The sequence below is a fragment of the Perissodus microlepis genome, chromosome 1 (assembly GCF_051167445.1).
Source record: "Perissodus microlepis isolate ML-2025 ecotype Zambia chromosome 1, ASM5116744v1, whole genome shotgun sequence".
Classification (NCBI taxonomy): Eukaryota; Metazoa; Chordata; class Actinopteri; order Cichliformes; family Cichlidae; genus Perissodus; species Perissodus microlepis.
The window spans coordinates 10,236,517-10,258,291 of NC_140461.1; the positions used below are offsets into that span (position 1 = coordinate 10,236,517).

Sequence of the window (21,775 nt, forward strand, 5' to 3'; positions counted from 1 at the left end):
TGCAAGGTGAAGCACTATGTGTTCCCAGGGTGATTTTAATGTAAATCAGATATATTGAAAACATCTTTAAAGGAGGCCATCTTCAGTATTCTTATAATCATAACAGTTATGTCATATGAGCTAAGAGGTATAGATTCAGATTAGATTTTTTTTTAATACACTTTCATATTCTAAACCTTTATATTAATTGATTTGGAGTTACATTAATTGAGATACAATGTATGCCATGTGGGAACTGACTGCTCCTAATTAAACTATAAACCTTTTTTAAAAATGATTTTTTTTGCAGTATACCATAAAGCATTATATTTACTGTATACTCTATTTTTAGTTTTAAAAATAGACACTGTAGTCTTGACAAGGGTTAAGTAATGTACATCTTTTGCACTGGGTCAGATTTCTGTGATGTCAGAGCTCTCAGTTTGCCTTTTACGTCATATAAACAATGCCATTGAACAAAAACTTGTGTCTAACTGTACAGTACACAAATCCATAGATGCAATAAATATTTTCCCCTTTTGTATGAGGTATGTGATTGTCATTCCTGGTCATCAAAACTTTAGCACATTTGCATAAAATTGTCTTAGAATCTTTAATAGTTTTTATAACAAAGAAAACTAAAAGTATGAGAGAAAACAAATAAAGCTTCAGCAATCAAAGCCTGTGCTGCAGTAGCAGCAAGATGTGAAAAAAAAAGTCATCTTAAAAAGGAACTCTAATAACAGCCTTTCTAGAGTGTCTTTGATCTCTCGGTTTTTATGGTTTTATAGTTGCAGACAAGCTTCTATTCCTGGAAAGAGGAGGGTAAACTTTACTTCTCCTTCTGATGCTACTGCAGTTCACTGCAGAGGCTACCCTCGCAGCTTCAACAGCTGCTGACCATCATATTCCATTAACATACAATTAATTTTACTCAGTTAATAATTATTTCACTCAGTTAATTGGTTATTTTACAAATGTTAGTTTTAAAAACATCTCCCTTAAATCTTAAAAAAGCTCTAGCTTCAAATCCTAAAACGGCATCTAACTGTCCCCCTGTTTACCATGGGGCCCTAGAGTAAGTTTTTTTTTTCTTCCATCTTACACTGATAAATGCTTTTTTTCCTCTCCTTCGTCTTTTTAGGCCTGTGGTTCCACTTCACCAACATTGATTATTTTCCAGAGTGCCACGTTGCTCTCTGTGTGTTTTAGGAAAAGCTTGCTTACACAGAGGACTGCCTGTGTGAACCTTGAACAGACAAGGACCACTCTGTTAGATGTCATTATAATAGCTACACGGAGACCAGAAGGGGGGGACCCTGCACTCTCTCACGCTATGTATGACTCGGTAACTCTTTAACAATAGCTGTGCCCAACAGATTATTACTTTTATTTGGAGTTTGGGCATAGGGGTGAGTGTCACACCCCTTACAGCTGAACCTTACAGTTCACACCAAAACCAAAGAAGAAGAAGAAGAAGAAGAAGAAAAATCAGGGAAGGCTGGCCTGTGGGCGGAGAGTATGATAATACCCTTCAGAGGAAGTGAGCGCAGTGTAGTGGAATGTAGCTGCCATTAGTGGGAGTTGAGCTGAAGCTGCCCAACTGCTAGCCCTCTAAGTTGTGTTTGAGCTAGAGACACCGAAAAGAGTGATGAAAACATGCCTCACTTCACGGTCGTACCAGTGAAAGATCAAGTTCAGGCTAGCTACGACAGCTTAGAGGGGATTAACTGGGTTGATTACAGGGATACTGGACAGGACTACCCTGATCATCAAGATACTGTCAGCTCTGATGGTAAGTCTAATAACTTTTACGCACTTCTCAACTTTTGAACAAAGGGACTTTTTAAGTTCTATAGTTCAAAGAAGTGTGTCCCTAAAGTGATAATTCATTAGCTGGACACGATATTTGTTGAGATTTGTTTCCTCCCGAGAGAGCCTTCTGAACAGCTGGTTGAATGGTTACCATGGCAATTCTCCATTGCCAGGAAGCAGTAGTCTGTTTTTGATATTAGGATATAATTAGAGAAACATTTATCACATTGGAGCTGCTTTTTCCCTCCATCAGCAAGTCTTTTAACATAAACTCAGGGACAGATGAGTAACAAAGGGAAACAATGAAAGGGGTGACAACTGTGGTGGGAAGAAACAAAGGGGATGGTGGTGTGTGAGTGGGGCCTGTACTCCGGCAACAAGAAAGGCCTCAAGTGCTTCCTCGCACAAAAGATGGAGCTCTTTTTGTACCAGAGGAGTATTTTCTTTCATAGATCGGCTGCTAAACAAAACACAAGCAGATTCCTCCCTCCCCACTTTTCAGTCTAAGCTGTTTTCTGCACTGGATCAGGATAGAAAGAGTGGAACCATACTCTGAAAGAAAAGACAGGGAGAAGCTCTGAGTTTGTAGCCTTTGGGTAGGATTATGTAAGAGCATTGCCAGTTTGCATTGCCAGTTACGAGCGGGAACTTATTTGTTTTAAATAAAAGAGACACATGGGGTGTGGCCTTCAAAGGGGCACCCTGTCTTTATTAAAGGCCCAGAAGGCTGCACAAACCACAAGCAGCACTGTACATTTCTTACTATGTGACTGTGTTAGTTTATTTATTCTAGTGCAGCCACTGTTTAGTTTTTTAAAAATATGTTCGGCTGTGTTTGTCCAAAAATGTGGGAGTGCATGTGTGAGTAAAACATTTTCCATGATGCAGATGAGATTACACATGCTTCAGTGAGCCAAAGTCTCCAGTTGACTGATATTTGAAGCAAAACAAGAAGAAATCTCAGCAGATGTTGATGCAGCTCCTGGCTCGTATACTTCTAGAACATATGGAAGCCACCCATTAGAGTTGAAAAAATGGCACAAGTTGTCTTGAAATAACTCTGAAGTTTTTTTGTGTTTCCCACAAGGCTTTTGCTGTTTAACCTTGTCTTCCTGCTGTCATAATTCTCTCTAACCCACAAAAGAAGCTTCCCGAAGTGCGAAAAAAAGCAACAACCATTAAAAATTTCAGAAGGCAGCATGGATGACTATGCCAAACATGATGAGAAGGATGTGAAACTACTAAATGATTAGAACAGCAAAATGTCCTATTGTTTTTCAGTTAATCAGATGTAGAAATTAAACTCTCTTTAGCTACTCAAGTTGACTGAGGTTTTATAGCAATGCTTTTCTTTAACATGTATGTTTTTAAAGCATCATACCATACTTAAGTATTTATGAAAATGATAATATTGGAATATGTATAATATGAAGTAATTGTAGCTATATACATATTAATTTCTTCTCCATATTATCTTTCCATTCATCCATATTTAGACAGAAGAAAAAACTGGAAAGTAGTCTGTGGTAAACAGTTTAAAAAATGGGTGCATGATGTGGATGATTTCATCCTGGGAGTGGTGTGCCTGGCAGTGTTACATGCTGTATATGTCTGCTACAGTATGACGAATGCAGCATGGAGGAAGTGACACAGTGCGAAGTCTGTTTAAGGCTCTGAATTCAGCTCTGTTCAGCTTACAGGACAAACTGTGCAGTCATTATGTTGCTGTAGTTGAGACCCTGAAATAGCAGAATTCTTCTGCTGTGGGTTTTACATTCTATGATTCTTTGCCCAATGTGCTTTAAAATATTGCTTTAGGTCATTGTAGTTTGTGTAAGTTTGTTTACGTACAGCTCTCTTAAGGCCCAGTCACAGTATTGTAATCAAGCTGAAGTCTGGACTTTGACTGGGGGGCATTGCAACACCTAAATGCTTTTGTTTTTTCCAACAATTCTGTTGTCAATATGCTGATGTGCTTGAGATAATTGTCCTGCTGCATGATCTAATATGGACCAAAGTGCTAGACAAATACAGGCCATTTACCATTTACCAAGCATTAGTCACTGGAAAGGTAGACTGTCCAAAGGAAAGTCGTTTTATTCAGTTGAAGAAGAGCACCAAAACTGTGCTAACATGTACTTTTTTTTGTTTTTGGAAACTATTCCAAACAAGTCTTTCAGTTCAGTCTTTTTTTGATTGCACTGCCTTGAACTTTGACATTTAGCCTGTAGCCTCTGAGATGTAGTCCCTGGATTGTTGGGGAATTGAGCATTCCATGGTTTGAACTTCAGAAGACCCTTATGAAAAGAACATCGAGGGAACAGTTTACCCTGCCCGGGATAGGGTTACCGGGGCCCCGCCCTGGAGCCAGGCCCGGGGAGGGTGCCCGAGGGCGAGCGTCTGGTGGCCGGGCCTTAGTCCATGGGGCCCGGCCGGGCACAGCCCGAAGAGGAGACATGGGCCCATCCTCCCGCAGGCCCACCACCCGCAGGAGGCGCCATAGGGGTCGGGTGCATTGTGTGCCGGGTGGCGACCAGGAGCGGAGGCCCTGGCGGACTGACCCCCGGCTGCCAAGACTGGCAATAGGGACACGCCTCTGCAATGTTGCGTGGAGATCAGGGGCAGTACCCGTGGACTGGCAGACCGGGGGGGTGGTGGTCCCCATCTTTAAGAATGAGGACCGGAGGGTATGTTCCAACTACAGGGGGATCACACTCCTCAGCCTCCCTGGGAAAGTCTATGCCAGGGTGCTGGAAAGGAGAGTTCGTCAGCTAGTCGAACCTCGGATACAGGAGGAACAATGCTGTTTTCGTCCTGGTCGCGGAACACTGGACCAGCTCTTTATCCTCTCGAGGATACTTGAGGGTGCATGGGAGTTTGCCCAACCAGTCTACATGTGTTTTGTGGACTTGGAGAAGGCATTTGACCGTGTCCCTCGGGGTGTCCTGTGGGAGGTCTTGCGGGAGTATGGGGCGTCTGGCCCATTGCTACGGGCCATTTGATCCCTATACAACTGTTGCAAGAGCTTGGTTCGCATTGCCGGCAATAAGTCGGACTCGTTCCCGGTGGGTGATGGGCTCCGCCAGGGCTGCCCTTTGTCTCCGGTTCTGTTCATAATTTTTATGGACAGGATTTCTAGGCGCAGCCAAGTGGCGGAGGGCTTTCGCTTTGGTGGCCTCAGAATCTCATCTCTGATTTTTGCGGATGATGTGGTTCTGTTGGCTTCATCGGGTGAGGGCCTCCAGCTCGCACTGGAACGGTTCGCAGCCGAGTGTGAAGCAGCGGGAATGAGGATCAGCACCTCCAAATCTGAGGCCATGGTTCTCAGCCGGAAAAGGGTGGAGTGCCCACTCCGGGTCGGGGATGAGTTCCTGCCCCAAGTGGAGGAGTTCAAGTATCTCGGGGTCTTGTTCGCGAGTGATGGGAGAAGGGAGCCGGAGATCGACAGACAGATTGGGGCTGCAGCTGCAGTAATGCAGACGCTGCACCGGTCCGTCGTGGTGAAGAGGGAGCCGAGTGTAAAAGCGAAGCTCTCAATTTACCGGTCGATCTACGTCCCTACCCTCACCTATGGCCACGAGCTGTGGGTAGTGACTGAAAGAACGAGATCGCGGATACAAGCGGCAGAAATGAGCTTCCTCCGAAGGGTGGCTGGCCTCTCCCTTAGAGATAGGGTGAGAAGTTCGGCCATCCGGGAGGGGCTCAGAGTAGAGCCGCTGCTGCTCCACATCGAAAGGAGCCAGCTGAGGTGGTTCGGGCATCTGACAAGGATGCCCCCAGGGCGCCTCCTGGGTGAGGTGTTCCAGGAATGTCCCACCGGGAGGAGGCCCCGGGGCAGACCCAGGACACGCTGGAGAGATTATATCTCTCGGCTGGCCTGGGAACGCCTTGGTGTTCCCCCGGATAAGCTGGAGGAGGTGGCTGGGGAGAGGGAGGTCTGGGCCTCTTTTCTTAGGCTGCTGCCCCCGCGACCCGGCCTCGGATAAAGCGGATGAAGATGGATGGATGGTTTGAACTTTGAGTGAGTTTAATAGGATGTGCACTCCTGGGAAGATTGTGGCATTGTTAAGCCACACCTGAATGCTACAGGTCAGCATACTGACAAAAATGTTGCCTTTTAAAGAGGTGCTCATGCTTGCTAATGATCATTTAATTAAGAGCACCTGGCTGCTACTTACTCTCTATTTATGTCTGTCCTGTCTATGGAATCATGAAGGGTGTTAATTTTTCATAGAGAAATTGCAAAGAATTCTCTGAAAGGTTTTCTTTTTCAGGTGACTATAGGTGGCACTCTGATATAAAAGATAAACATACTAGGATGGAGTGGAAATATAGAGCTAGTGACAGAGTTAAAACACAATAACACACACACACACACACACACACAGACACACACACACACACCTTTCCAAGCATGCAATTATTCACAACCTTTAACATGTCTGAGTTCAAGTACTTGTAATACATTTTGTCACTGGTGACATAGACGATCATACCCTGATTAATGGATAATTTCATGCAATGCAGCTATCTTGCCATCCAGTCGTCAGCCATCTTTGTTCTATCTGCTGGTTTGCATGAAAGTGACAACAGTGCTACCTTGAACCCCCACCTCCGAATGTTACACCTCCCTAGCTTATGTTGAGGATCTCATACTTCAGTACAGCACTGTTCAGATTAAAAACAAAAACAAAACCTTTTGTACTTGTTGTGCAAGTACTGAAGGTACTAAGAAATATATATTTAGTATTTTGATCTTTTACCCCATTGCAGCATACTGTTTAGCATTCTAGGGAGATTGTGTGACCTTTCACACTAAACAAGCATTCACAAGTATTCACTGTACTTACAGAAAACACAACTTTAAACCACTTCGTAAAGACATAGCAGATGTTTTCCCTGTGCTGACTACATTTTACAGTCAATTTGTTTATCAAATACTTCAGACACACTGGCATGCCCATTTATTTTATTGGTGTGTTTTTGGAAATCCATTGTATGATAAACCTTTTACGACCCCCTGAGGTAATCAGACTGAGAAACCACCCTTTTCTCATCATTAGCACACATCAGAGTTAATATGTTTGGCTGTAAGTCTCAGCAGGTTAACATTCCTCTGCTCTGGTTAGATTGTACTCGCCATGAAATACTGTCATTACAACAAACCTTGCTGTAATAGCATTGCTTTGCTTACATGATTTCTTGCCAAAGGCTAAGACAATGAGGAAAGTGGAATTTCCGACACCGTGCAGTAGGGTCCTTGATACCAGAGGCTCAGTGAAGCGCAAAAGGCTGGCCTGTGTCATTTGATTGCATAGAAGAACATAGAAAATGGTCTAGATTTGGCTATTTGATCACAAACTGGTCAGAGTGCCTGTACCAGTTTAAAAACTACCTACAATGGGCACATTTGGACCAGAACTGGTTGGCTGAGTTACCATATCTTTCAAACTCTCAGGGGAGCTTGCATTGCTTATTTTGGAAAATGATGGTAGCAAGACACTATAGCAAGAAGAAAGCTGACTAAAAATGTTCTGCTGAAAAGTCTTGTGTCCTTGAGTTTATGGTTGATATTACTTTGAGTTTAAGCATTTATGTAGACCATGTAGACCTGTTATTTTGCTCTTGTATTGCCTCTAATGAAGTAATGGTTAACACATTCACAAGTAAAAGGTTGCTAGTTTGATTCCAGCTGGAGATACAAATGCCCTTTGGGGTTGTCAGGGAATCTGTAAAACTCTGCCAATTCAAACATGTGAATCTAACTGCTATGGGGACCTCTTGTGGCAAGGGAGCAGCCAAAAGTGACTTCTTGCACCAGTGTGGAAGACTTGTTCAGTACACATGCTATACGTGCCATCATGTGTAATGAGAGAACATACTGAGTGCACAACATAGAACAAGTTTGCCTTTTAACTATTTGTATTGCTGCCACGCAGCATATGTATCATCTTTGCCCATCCCTGTAGAATAGACACATCAATATTTGCTTTGTATAAATTTGTTATATAAAAGCAAACACACTCGCACACGCACATACACACAGAGGGGGAAAGAGTGAGCTGTTTGCAGATGGTGTATTCAGTTGTCATTAGTACAATATCATTGCCAACTTACTTCATGGACTAAGCTAGGACTTAAGTCTCTTGCCCAGTGTTAAGTCTTAAATATTTATTAAAGAGGAAGTTTAGCAAAGAGGCTTTTTCAAATCCTAAGAAGCTAATAGACCACAATATTGTTTTCCATGTCTAATCAGCTTTACAAAGTAGATAAACGTTGCACACACACGCACGCACGCGCGCGCACACACACACACACACACACACACACACACACTCTTTCGCTCTCTCACAACCCTCTTAACCTTTCACCCTGTATTTTAACTTGTCAATGTAAAACTAACCCTGAGGAATATTAGTAATGCCATACTCATGTTTATTATTATTTATTTTGTTTTATAACAATATTTAATGGAATAAGTTTATTTTATATATTACTATCACCATATCATAGTAATAGTGTTAGTAAAAATAATAATAAAAAAAATATCATAATAACACTGATGGATTTTAATATTTTGTGAGATATCTCAAACATGTTTTGTGAGATTTGATGAGTGTATAACATCATAAATAAACTTGAACTTTGGTTTTGTTTAGAACTTTGAAATGCTAATACACAACAGACAGATTTTATTGCATGTTGTGTTTGACGTGAGCTAAATTGTTAAAGTGGAAGTAGCCAGATAGTTTCTGTTGTTTTGGAAATTTCTACATGGATATCACCATTGTCAGTCATATAACATAGTATGATTTTCAAATGAATACAATTATACGTTAGTCAAACGCTCCTAACTGGATGTTCTTAACATGCAAAACAAAATGATAAAGTAACACACCTTATGCTGACTTTTTCAAACATTAGAGCCACCATCACTTTCAGTTGCCACAATTTTCACACAAACTGTCATCGCTGAAATAATGAGTTAAAGTACTTAAGATTGTTTAAAACAATTTTGCAATGGGAGCATATTAGCTGTGAAGCCTCTAGCTAGTAGTATATTAATATTATACTGTACCAATGAGATGCACTACATCTATCTTGGAACTCAGCCTTCATTGTTGTCTGAACTACAGATGTCTAAAATTTTTGGAGTGGTTGTAACAGTGTTGTACTGACTGCCCCGTGATGGCTTTTCTATAGTGGAACTCAGAACGTCAAAACTGTATCAGCTTTGCTATCACTGCTGGTAAATAGATTTGTTGTTGTTTTTTTGTTTTTTATCTATTTACACATTTTTCGTAGATAGATAGCTAGATAGATAGTTGACTTTTATATATAGGTCTTTTCGTAGAGACACACTTCTATAAACTGTGTTATTCCCACAGTGAAGTTTTAAATCTTCTAGCTGTAGCTGTGAGCTGTTTTGCAGGGAACACAGATGACAAGTTAGCACATGCAGTAAAGCCTCTGCTGTTCTGTGCTCACAGCAGGACTACAGTTTGCCTTCATAACAGGCCAGTTAATCTTTAATCTTTTAGATTAGACATTTAATGTGAGGTTATTAACAAGAAACCCCTTCTGTCTCCTTGGCTCATTGTTAAAGTCAGATTTATTTTGCCTGCCCAAAAAGGAAAGAGTTGCACGTTTAACTATTTGATGTTTTAGCTCTTTGGTTATTATGCAGAGCATTCAGCATGGCCGAGTCACAGTTCTTGCCAGGAAGCAACTGAACATCTCATGGCAAACCAAACATCAAGACAACACTAGATGGCAGTATTGAGATAGTTATTTTTCCTCTTATTGCCCCCTAGTCATCCTTGCATTCCAGCTATAGATAGGGGTTTCACATGAATTTGGCCTTAAACTTTCAAAGATCAAGGTTTCTTTTGTAAAGAGAAATGTCAAGTTTTATATTATATCTTGTTACTGAGAATTTGCAATGGATGGTTTTCAACAACAGGTTTTTGCATGTATGCTTATCTTTTATATTGTGTTGCTTTTTGCTGCAGCCTGGGAGCACTGACTTGGAGAAAAAAATTCCCACCGAAATGTGATTTTGCATACAGATATATCCAGAATGATCACGAGCACAATTTAGAAATGCAGAAAATATAAGACTGCTCTTTAAGTTGATACCGTGAATCCAACCCAGCCTTTATATTCCTGTGAGAAGGTTTGTGTCTTACATATGTGTGTATGTGGTGTGTATGAGTCAGTAAATTATCCCTGTTTTCTCCACTCCCCACCTCTTACCCCTCCTCACTGTACGCCATGTGTTAGATTAGGCCCCTGAATGAGTATTCACCCTGGGTGACCGAGTGTCCTGGATAGCAGAACATAGCATACGCTGCTGCACACTGCACAAATAGTGCATAAGTGCATAAGTATGCTCGCTGATAGCGCTGTTAGCAGCAGTGGGACGCAGAACACAGGTGAGTAAGGACCAGCATGGAAGTTCAGCCAACTCACTTGCAGGTATTTTCTGCACAGTTGAGAATACTTTTCTATTTCATGTCCACTTGGTACGTTGGCTGGGTTTTTGTTGCAGGATTCATTTGGGTTTTAAGATGCCGCTGTTAAAGTTTACATGCTCCAATAATCCAAGGTTAGGTAATTTCTAGGTAATGAGATGTGTTTATGCCTGTGAGTGTGAATGTGTGTGTGCGTGATAAAGTTAGCAGAGCTGCTTTGCGTGCAGTAATTGCCCCAGGCGCTGTGCTTGTCTGTTTGATTCTCTTCCTCAAACGCAAACATTAATGAGAGTGAAACTAATTATAATCCTATTTATCACCTGGACTTTGTCATTTTGTGCTGCTTTTGGCCTTTCATTGCAATTTTGCTGAATGAATTGTCTTTCTAAAGATTACTGCTACGTGAAGGCTGTTAAGATGTTTCAATTAAAATTAGCAGTGACAGTTAAATGCGAAGAAGAATTGCTATGGAATAAAAAATTGAATTACTATTTGTTTCTTTTTGTTTTCATTTTTTGCTCCTGTACAAGCAGTAGTGTTGATAATGTTTTTCCTCTGTAATAATGTCACATATTTTATATAGTTCAGATAATTATTAATTTAAAAAAATCCATCAGGTGTTCCTTCTTTGAAGTGTTGATATCTGTTTTGGTGTAAATCCATCAATGACTTTTTATGGTATTTGAGACTCACTGAGCCATTGTCTTTTGTCCATTTTATATATAGCTTTCATTTATTTTTTGTTAAAGAAGTGCTCGACTTTACCATCACAAGATGCTGTAATGATGCTACAATATTGTTTCAGCCTTTACAAACATTTTGGGAATCATACCTCATATTAGTGAATCAGTCATTAGCTTTGCTTATGTAAATGAGAATAATGTTTGCCATATTTACTGTCAAGAAAAACATTTGGTAGGCCTAAACTAAACTGCTGGTTTTCCACATCTTTGTTTTCATTATGTTTTTATTTACTTTTCTATCCCTTTCTCTAACAGGACATGGCAACCATAAAGAAGACAGTCCGTTCCTTAACAGTTCTGATGCTGCTTGCAAGAAGAATGACTTCTATGACAGGAACCTGGCATTGTTTGAGGTTTATTATTTTTACTGTGCAGAATTTCTGTCAGATTATAGATTAAAACCAATCTGCTGAGATTAACTTCATGTCCTGTCTTCTTTCAGGAAGAGCTGGACATCCGGCCGAAGGTTTCCTCTCTGCTCAGTCGCTTGGTCAACTACACCAACATCACCCAGGGCGCCAAAGAGCATGAAGAGGAGGAGAGTGCTGAGGCGTCACGTAGGAAGACCCCCAAGGTCAGTAGTCGGGGCAGAGCAAGGGAACACTGTGCTTCACTGTTTTAAAAATCCGTACACTCTGTCTTTTGAGGTTTGGAAACATTATACTCCACTGGTGGCTCTCTCCCTGCCACTTTGTCCATGTTATTAAGGCTTGCTGATTGATTGCTAATGCCTTTCTACACTCTGCATTTAGACTGTGGCTGTGTAAGACCTGGATACATGCAACGAGCTGATAACATGATTGAATGACCTTTAAAAAGTACATCAATCAATACTAATGATCAATGCACTTGTTTCCTGAAATGTCATGCTCAATACTCTTCTCTCTCTCTCTCTCTCTTTCTTTCTCCCCCACCTCTCAGTCTCCCAACATGGGCACTCTGATGGGAGTCTACTTACCGTGTCTCCAGAACATCTTTGGTGTTATTCTCTTTCTCCGACTGACATGGATTGTCGGGATGGCTGGCATCGTACAGTCCCTCTTGATTGTCCTTATGTGCTGTTCATGTGTTAGTATGCACAAGCACACTATACCCAGATATACACACAAAATAAAACCTGCTTAGTTCTCTGACTGATGTGGGACATTAGCCAATGTTTTGTTGCTAAACCAGTCAATCAAATTCAAATGTTGGATTACGTAAAACTGCAGCAATTATTCAAAACTAAACAGTTTTTTTCTGCTCACCATGCCCCCACTGTCTTGTCTCAACAAATACTGTGCATGTTCTAAGTTACATATTCTGATCTTTGTAGGACTAGATGAATACCAAGACCTTTCTTTAGCTATCAGTTAGATCTGCAGATGTTAACATTATACCCAAGAAAGAGAAGTTGCCGTGGTGTCTGCATATGTTTATTTTCTTTTCTCTTTTGTTTTTTAGACTATGCTGACAGCCATATCTATGAGTGCCATTGCTACTAATGGAGTTGTTCCAGGTAACACTTAGAACTTCTTTATTCTCTTCAGTTCAGTGTAAAGGTTTCTTTAATTTTATTCTATATTATTTTTTATCCATTTTAAATATGTGTAGATTATTTTGCCAGTTAATTAAAATTGCACATTGGCATTTGCTATATAATCTGCTGGGTGCTCAAAAAAGAAAAAGAAAATGAGAGAAATTTCCAGTGAATTTTTGTGTTGATGTCTTTTGTGTATAGCTGGGGGAGCTTACTTCATGATCTCACGCTCACTTGGTCCTGAATTTGGAGGAGCTGTGGGGCTGTGTTTCTACTTGGGCACTACCTTTGCTTCTGCCATGTACATACTGGGGGCCATCGAAATCTTCTTGGTCAGTTTGCCAAAATGATATTCTCCTGTTGCATTCAAGCTCACATTTGTATAGTAAAATATAGTTCTAGATATGGTTTATTAGTTGCATACTATGGGTTTTATACTGTATAGGGTTTATATCCTGCTATGATTTTTATTGTATTTGTTTTCCTTTCTAGAAATATCTGGTTCCCCAGGCAGCCATCTTTCATGACACGGAGCCCCATAGGAGTGACAGTGCCATGCTGAACAACATGAGAGTTTATGGCTCTTTATGCCTCAGCCTGATGGCTGTGGTCGTTTTTGTAGGAGTCAAATATGTCAACAAGTTGGCCTCTCTTTTTCTGGCCTGTGTGATTATCTCAATTGTCGCGATTTATGCTGGGGCAATCAAATCTGTGACTCATCCACCCGAATTCCCGTAAGTCATAGTAAAATAAACATGTCTTAACAAAACATGGTGAGAAATATGTTTTTTATAATGTTTTTTTTTTTTTTTTAAAAAATAGAAAAACTAGTTAAATGCCTAAACAGGCTTATTGAAGTCAATTTGAGGTGATCATTCCTAAAAAAAAATGGTGACAAAATTAGTATGAATTTAATAGATGGTTATACTAATGCAGCTGATATGTTTTATGTTATACTGATGTATAACGTTGATATTTTCATCTTTTGTCCATGTTCTTGTTGTAGGATCTGCATGTTGGGCAACAGGACTTTGGTCAGAGATCGCTTCGACGTCTGTGCTAAAACTATAATAAAGGGCAACATCACAGTGCCCAGTCAGCTGTGGGATAAGTTTTGCCTACCAGGGAACATGAGCAGTGCTCATTGTGATGACTACTTTATCCAGAACAATGTGACAGAGATACAGGGCATCCCTGGACTTGGCAGTGGAATTATTAGAGGTAAAAACTGACAAGGTATTAGTATTTGGTATGCTGCATTTTAAGAGTAGGCTGCCCTTGAGGTGGCATGAAGCATACAAGTTAGTAGAAAATAAGCTGCCCTAGTGTTTTCTTAATGTAATCTCATGTAGTCTTACGTTACAAAGAGATAAATGTGATATCAGGAAGTTTTCTTTTCAATGGCACTGAGGCGTTGAAGTTCATGAAAGTCCAATTTTAAGTTCTGTCTAAACATCAAATCCATCTTTTTTTTTTTTTTCATCCTATAGACAACATGTGGGGAAACTACCTAGAGAAAGGAGAGCTCTTGGAGAAGGCGGGGCTACAGCCGGTGAATGCCCATGGGGCTCTGGAGAACTTTGGCATGTATGTCTCAGCAGATATTGCTACATCATTCACACTTCTGGTGGGGATCTTCTTTCCATCTGCCACAGGTAGGACAGTATGATAAAGCTGACAATCTAACTTTAAGAATAAGATATACAGCTTTTATGACACTAACGTCAGCCTACTGGAAAGGTAGAAACCCATTTTTAAACATTACATTCGTCAAACATGACATGGTTGTGACAATAGCTTGAGTGTGCGATTATATGAAAGTTCTTTAGAGTTTATAGCATTAATATGCATTTAGTAATTTTATGCTACCTTTCATGTTCTCATTTCTAAAGTAACACATGAATAGTCAAATTGTGTGGAGATGGTACAATGCTCCCTGCAGACAGTAGGGGGCATTGTTTAACAGTTTTAAAATTTGTGTTGTTTTTATCTGTGGTCCATTCGTATTGCAGGTATCATGGCAGGCTCCAACAGATCTGGTGATCTCAAAGATGCTCAGAAGTCTATCCCTGTGGGAACTATCTTAGCCATTACCACCACTTCACTTGTTTGTATCCTCACTTCTGGCGAATACAAACTCACAATATTTATTTTTGCAATTTAAAGTTGACTGAAAAGCAAGTATGCAATGCACATTGGTTTTACTTCGAGATCCTTAACTTATGGTAATCAGATTTTAGTTCTGTGGTCCTGTTTGGCTCATGCATTGAAGGAGTAGTCCTTAGGGACAAGTAAGTTTATTTTTGCAATTATAATCACTTTACTATTACAACACTTACTGTAAATGGTAAGGTTTCACAATTGGAAATAAATAAATATACATATAGTAGTTAGATATTTATTCAATCAGCTTGTACTTGCAGGTTTGGAGATGCAGTTAAAAAAAATTTGGTGGTGGGAACTCTTGCCTGGCCATCTCCATGGGTCATTGTTATTGGCTCCTTCTTCTCTACTGTTGGAGCAGGCCTGCAGTCTCTCACAGGAGCTCCACGACTTCTACAAGCCATTGCAAAGGACAACATCATTCCCTTCCTGAGGGTAGGACAGCACAGCTTTGATGTGGTTCAACAGCTATTTCTGTAGGGGAAAAACATTAAAGTAACTCTGCAAAACAGAAATAGCCTCTGTACATATACAGTATAATAAGAAAATAGGTTAATCCAATTTTCATTTTTTCCTTCTTCTGGGGTTTTTGTTTTGTTTTCCCCCTGAAATATTTGAATAATTGCGGTAACTTCCCAATACTTATTTGCATCAGGTAATATCTTATTTACAGGATTGTTTGAATATAAAACAGTATGAAGCACGAAGACATTTGCATTGCTTTATGCGAACTATTTGAATTATTATTTTTTTTTTTTTTTAGGTGTTTGGTCATGGTAAGACAAATGGGGAGCCTACGTGGGCACTGCTGCTGACTGGGCTTATCGCTGAGCTGGGGATCCTTATTGCCTCTCTGGACATGGTGGCTCCTATCCTTTCCATGTAAGCTCATATATGATATTATGCTATTGTAAAATATTGAGCATATATTCCACAAACAGGCCTTTCTCTTTCATCAGAACCATCAAATATATATACTTTTATCTTTTTGTTAAAATCTTTTATCACTTTACTTATCTCAGGCATCAAATTTCCTCTCTGTGGTGCTCTACTATATTATCTATTTACATGTTTTATTTTGTGCCCTTTTAACAGGTTCTTCTTGATGTGCTATCTCTTTGTGAACTTAGCCTGTGCAGTGCAAACTCTTTTACGCACACCAAACTGGAGGCCAAGGTTCAAATATTACCACTGGTAAGTAAATGTGTTGTATATTTATGTTTTATGATGAATTTTACTAGTTTTGCACCCTTTATAGTTTTATTGGTGACACATGAGAACCAGTGGCACCTACGTTATCATGCAAAAAAATTATTTCAGCTTTTATGTATCGTACTAACAGGGCTCTGTCATTCCTGGGCATGAGTATGTGTCTTGCTCTGATGTTCATCTCCTCCTGGTACTATGCCATTGTGGCCATGGGCATTGCTGGGATGATCTATAAGTACATTGAGTACCAGGGGTACGTCTGGAATTCACTTTACACTGTTTTGATGTTACTATCCTACAACTATAAATTCTCATGTGGTTTGTTGTGGTGGTTGTTTTTCCATGTGACCTTTGCATATAAGTAGTAAATATCATTTGACAACTAATTATTTCATCTGTCTCGCATTACTATGACTTTTTTCCTCTCTTAAACAAAAACAGAGCAGAGAAGGAGTGGGGAGATGGCATAAGAGGACTCTCTCTTAGCGCTGCACGCTATGCCCTACTAAGACTAGAGGCTGGACCACCACACACAAAGAACTGGAGGTATAGCTACACTTCAACACCAGCGTTGACTGTTTCCCTTTAGATACTAACATTTGGATCCCATTTTCGAGGAACATGCTGCATGCTGGGACATAAAAGTTTCCACATGTGTGTTTACTCATGAGAAGAATGTACACACAATAAACAAAGCAGCATCCAACATCCTGCAATCCACTGACCACAAGCAAATAGCTGACATTGGTACTGGTTCCTCGTAACAGCACAACATATTCAATGAGTATTATGTTTAAAGTATATGCACAACCAATGTTATAGAAGTTTTGGTCAGAGTTTTTTTTTGGTCAGTTTTTTTTTTTTTTCCTTGTTTTTAGTTGATAGCGTGACTGCTTGGCAGTTTCAGTAAGTTAGCTTGCCACACTAATATTGCCACACTAAGTCTGAACTTCCTGTCACAATGAAAGAAAAAAAAAGTCACTATCTGCAGAAAACAATTCAATCAAGGCAATAGTTAGATTAAATGTAAAGATGATAGCCTAATAAGCAAAATCAAAAATATCTAGGTAACTGGGCAAACTTTTGGTATTCACGTAATAATTCTGGTCAATATGGAAATCAGTCCTAAGACTTCAGTATTTCGATAGGACCTAATTCATACTGAAACAAATATGACATGGGTCTAAATAACTGGAACACTGGTGTTTCAGTAGTTAAACAACAATCCTACAGTTTGTAATTAATAAGTACAAAGTCACAGCCCACTCTTTCATCATTCCTTGTTTATGGTGAGTCATAGTTCATTGTCATGAGCGTATTTGTGATGTCCTTATTTTGGTCAGAGTTGCAGCACTGAATTAGAATTTCTCCATTTGCTATTTACTACTTTGTACATTGCAAATGGAGAGGATGCATTCTCATATAATCTATGACTTTCCGCATTGCAGACCTCAACTGTTGGTGCTGTTGAAACTAGATGAGGACCTCCATGTAAAATATCCCCGACTGCTCACCTTTGCCTCGCAGCTGAAAGCAGGAAAAGGCTTGACCATTGTGGGCTCTGTTATCCACGGTAACTTCCTGGACAGCTATGGAGAAATGCAGGCTGCTGAGCAGGTAGACGCGTGAAAGGGATGCATGGAGCACTCTATTGTTTTCTATTATACTGTGCTGCTGAGAAAGCGGCTGATTGTTACAAATGAACACCCTTTGTAATTTGAAAAACACAATGAAGCATAGAAATGCTTCAGCGTGAATTGTGAAATTTATGTCACATTTCTTCTGCGGTGATTGCTTTATCATTATTTTTTAATGCCTTTGTGATGTTATTCAAAGGGTATGGCAGCAAACTGCTTGTTGTTAGCGGTCTAACGACCAATGAGCCATTTCAGACAAAATAAGGGGCAGTGCTGTAAGATTTTTCCTAATGTGATATGACTGGTATGACTCCCCCAGAGAATATAACAACAGAACCAGGTTTTCTGTTGGCTATGTTGCAAGAAAATACTGAAACAGCTCATCTTCTGTTCACTAAATGCTGAGGTTATTCATATGTTTTTCATTAGGATGGATACTGTGGATACTGAGCAGGGAGGCAAACACATGCATTTAATTTATCTGATGAATAGCTTCATTGTCATTCTCTGTGATTCCATTTCTATAACTAATTATCTATTTTCTTCAGTGATTATTATGTAGGTCTACTATGTGTAGTTTACCAATGTAAAACTTATATTTTTTTTATAAAGAACTACTATTCAGTCTTTCCACATATTTCTTTTCCCCTCCCAGGCTATCAAGAATATGTTGGAAATTGAGCGGGTCAAAGGCTTCTGCCAGGTTGTGGTTGCATCTAAGGTACGCGAGGGCATTGTCCATTTGATCCAGTCATGTGGTCTGGGTGGTATGAAGCACAACACTGTCGTAATGGGATGGCCATATGGCTGGAGACAGAGTGAGGACCCTCGAGCCTGGAAGACTTTTATAAGTAAGAATCTTAAGAAAATGAAACATCACAAATTCAGCGAGGTCCCCAGTGATGGCTGCTTGCCCAGATTGTTTTAGACAATCTACAAACCTCTATAATAAAGCTACTCTAACTTGTAAATATACATTGTGGATGCTTAACCATGGGTTTCAGTTGGATTGATATATCTAGTCAGCCACTCATTTGTTTGCATTATCTGTATCCAGTATACTTTTTACACTATGTGATTTGTGTAAATATCTTAGCCTGCACATTTTCATCCAAACCCAGACACGGTTCGCTGCACGACAGCTGCACAGCTGGCCCTGATGGTGCCCAAAAATGTGTCCTTCTATCCAAGCAACCATGAACGTTTCACAGATGGCAACATTGATGTGTGGTGGATTGTCCATGATGGGGGGATGTTAATGCTGCTGCCTTTCTTGCTTAAACAGCATAAGGTGAGATGAAAGTATTACATATACGTGAGTTTTTTTTTAATTCATGTTAATTCTGAGCTTAAATGTTTCACTTTTCATCAAAAACACGATTTAATAATAATCTGTTTAAATAACTCCTTTTCTTTAACCCGCCTTTGTTAAGTTTGACTTTATATGCTGTTCTAGGAATTGTCTTTAAAACTGAGGTTTCTTTTTTTTTAATCATTTATTTATTACACAGTGTATTATCGTTGTGATATCTCAAGACTTTATTTGTAATTTAGGTCTGGAGGAAGTGCAAGATGCGCATCTTTACTGTAGCCCAGATGGATGACAATAGCATCCAGATGAAGAAAGATCTGGCCACTTTTCTTTATCAGCTGAGAATAGAAGCTGAGGTGGAAGTGGTGGAGATGGTGAGTCCCACTTATACAACTAATTTTGAAAAAAAAGAAAAGGAATTCTTATGCTTTGGATAAAAAAAAAAAACTGTTAGTGACTTGGTCATTTAACAAAAAATCTCAAACCAGTTGTGTATGACGTCAGGTTAAACTGAAAACATCAAGTTCGTTGCTTACTATAAGGCTCCACCAACCTGTACGTGAAGAAAAATGAAAAGCTGGAACAAACTAGTGCTTAACTTAATATTTCAGATAACAGAACACCATGAATGAATTCATTTGCACTTCCAAACTCCCTATGTTTCATTTGCTATAACCGTTAACATTACTCCCCCTCTCCCCATATGTCATTCCAGCATGATAGTGACATTTCAGCATACACCTATGAACGAACATTAATGATGGAGCAGAGGTCCCAAATGCTGAGGCAAATGAGGCTTTCCAGTGCAGAAAGACAGAGAGAGGTAGGGTTGTTTTGAACCTTGTTAAACTCCGGAAAGTTATATTTGTGAAATATATGCATTTTTCAAGTTTAAGCTTAATAGAGTGACAAAATAAAACCTCATTTGACTCCTATGGAATCCCAAGGCTCAGCTTGTTAAAGACAGACACTCCTTGGTGCGTATGGGGAGTCTGTACTCAGATGAGGAAGAGGAGATTGTGGAAGCTCCTCCAGAGAAGCTTCAGATGACATGGACTCGAGAGAAGTGTGAGGCTGAGAGGAGGAACAAAAACAATGCACCTGAGAACTTTAGAGAGCTCATAAGCCTCAAACCGTGAGTCCGACTAAGTCAGATTAAGTTACCTTCAGCTTCTTCTAGAATGATTAAACCATTTTACTTTTAACCATTAAAAGCACGCACGTTGAAATTTTATCTATTACTCCTCTGTGTGTCTGAGTGAAAACCTTTTAGAGGCACAAATCAAACTATCTCCACTGCTACATTCCAGGGATCAGTCCAATGTGCGGAGAATGCATACAGCTGTGAAGCTGAACGAAGTAATAGTAAACAGATCCCATGATGCTCGATTAGTACTGCTCAACATGCCAGGACCACCCCGAAACACAGACGGAGATGAGAACTGTATCCTTTGCCACTGAAATTAAAAATGCTGTTTTGGGTTGTAGTGTGTATACAGAATGTATAGGTTTTTGTCTAATTGGTGTAGTTTCTTTAACGGTACCTCAGACATGGAGTTTCTGGAGGTGCTGACTGAAGGTTTGGAAAGGGTGCTTCTGGTGAGAGGTGGAGGGCGGGAAGTTATTACTATCTACTCATGACTAAATAAGAGCTGCTATACGAGGGCACTGACCTCATCAGAATAAATTCCACCTCTGCTCAAAAGGTGGCAACCAATTTGCCTGCAGACAATTATGCGTAGATGCATAAATTTGATATTTTTTTTATGGACTTTTGATTATATAAAGAGGTTCATTCTATTCTTGTAGAATATTGGGACACTTTTGAATACATATCATCCTGTTTGTTCATTCTTTTATAAATGAAAGCTGTCATTTATGCTCTTTTATTTCAAAACTTGTCAGAAACAAACTTTTGGGAATTTGTTATTATTTGTTAAGGTACTGATTCTGTACCTCTTGTACATGATATTAAAGCTATATTTGGCAATTTGATAGGCAGGAATGTACCGAGTATTACACATTTTGTTAGAACAGTATTAATAGGATGCCAGATTATTATTCTGAAACAATTCTCTGATTATTTTAGGGAAACACAAATATTTATTTATTTATTTTCTAAACATTTCCCCGATGAGAGTAAAGAAAATGTTACTGTGGGTATCGAACAAAGCGATGGATATTTTGTGTATTGTACAGGTGGCTTACAATCTAGATTGTAAATCTGGATGATGGACATTATAAAGCAAGATTTTAAAAAGAGTAAGAATTTGTATTTTTTTAAGATATGAGTCAAAGTGTTCATGAACATGACCTTTAAACTGTTGCATGTATACTGATAAGCTTACATGTTTATAAAAAAGATGCTTTAATTTAAAGTTGGAATCCTTATGGTTTAATTTTTTTTTTTAAAACTACTCATATTATTTACAGTTGACCTTTTCTGTAATTGCCACACTAAATCCATTCTACAAAACAATATCAAATCTATACCTATTAGTGTGGAAGTCTTCTTTTTTTGCACTGGATTGTAATTTTCAGACTACATATACACACACACTATTTTGTAGCTTCTAATAGTTTATATTACCACAGGCATCACTAATTCAACTAGGACTGAAACTCTACAAGGATTACATCTTTAAATTAATCTAATCTAGAATCTGAATATGTTTTTAGACTTTGTTTTGTGTATGTTTTACCTGAGAAACTGAAGATAATCAGTATTTTAGATCAGGTTGTAGTGTCTGGAACGACTATATTTTTTGTGTTGACTAAATTGTTTTTTTAAAGGCAAGGGTGTGTCTTATGGAAAGTATGACAAGTGTGCAACTATTAAACACTCAATGTCAGAACAGCATTCCTGGTTCAAATTTATTTATGCTATTTAAACCACTGTTAATTGCAGCAAACTAAATATGTAT

General features: G+C 39.4%; 1 protein-coding gene across 1 annotated transcript; it reads left to right on the top strand.

Annotated features, from left to right (window-relative positions):
* The first annotated feature begins 1,403 nt into the window (after window positions 1-1,403).
* Window positions 1,404-21,711, top strand: slc12a4 (solute carrier family 12 member 4). Its single transcript, XM_084929436.1, has 24 exons — window positions 1,404-1,774; window positions 11,267-11,364; window positions 11,454-11,585; window positions 11,933-12,079; window positions 12,455-12,509; window positions 12,732-12,862; window positions 13,023-13,264; window positions 13,537-13,751; window positions 14,021-14,185; window positions 14,543-14,641; window positions 14,764-14,821; window positions 14,954-15,128; window positions 15,457-15,575; window positions 15,789-15,887; window positions 16,036-16,155; window positions 16,344-16,448; window positions 17,351-17,519; window positions 18,195-18,390; window positions 18,661-18,830; window positions 19,094-19,225; window positions 19,567-19,674; window positions 19,799-19,986; window positions 20,162-20,295; window positions 20,401-21,711. The coding sequence occupies exons 1-24, from the start codon at window positions 1,639-1,641 to the stop codon at window positions 20,490-20,492; spliced, it is 3,285 nt and encodes a 1,094-aa protein (XP_084785562.1). The 5' UTR covers window positions 1,404-1,638; the 3' UTR covers window positions 20,493-21,711.
* The last annotated feature ends 64 nt before the right edge of the window (window positions 21,712-21,775 follow it).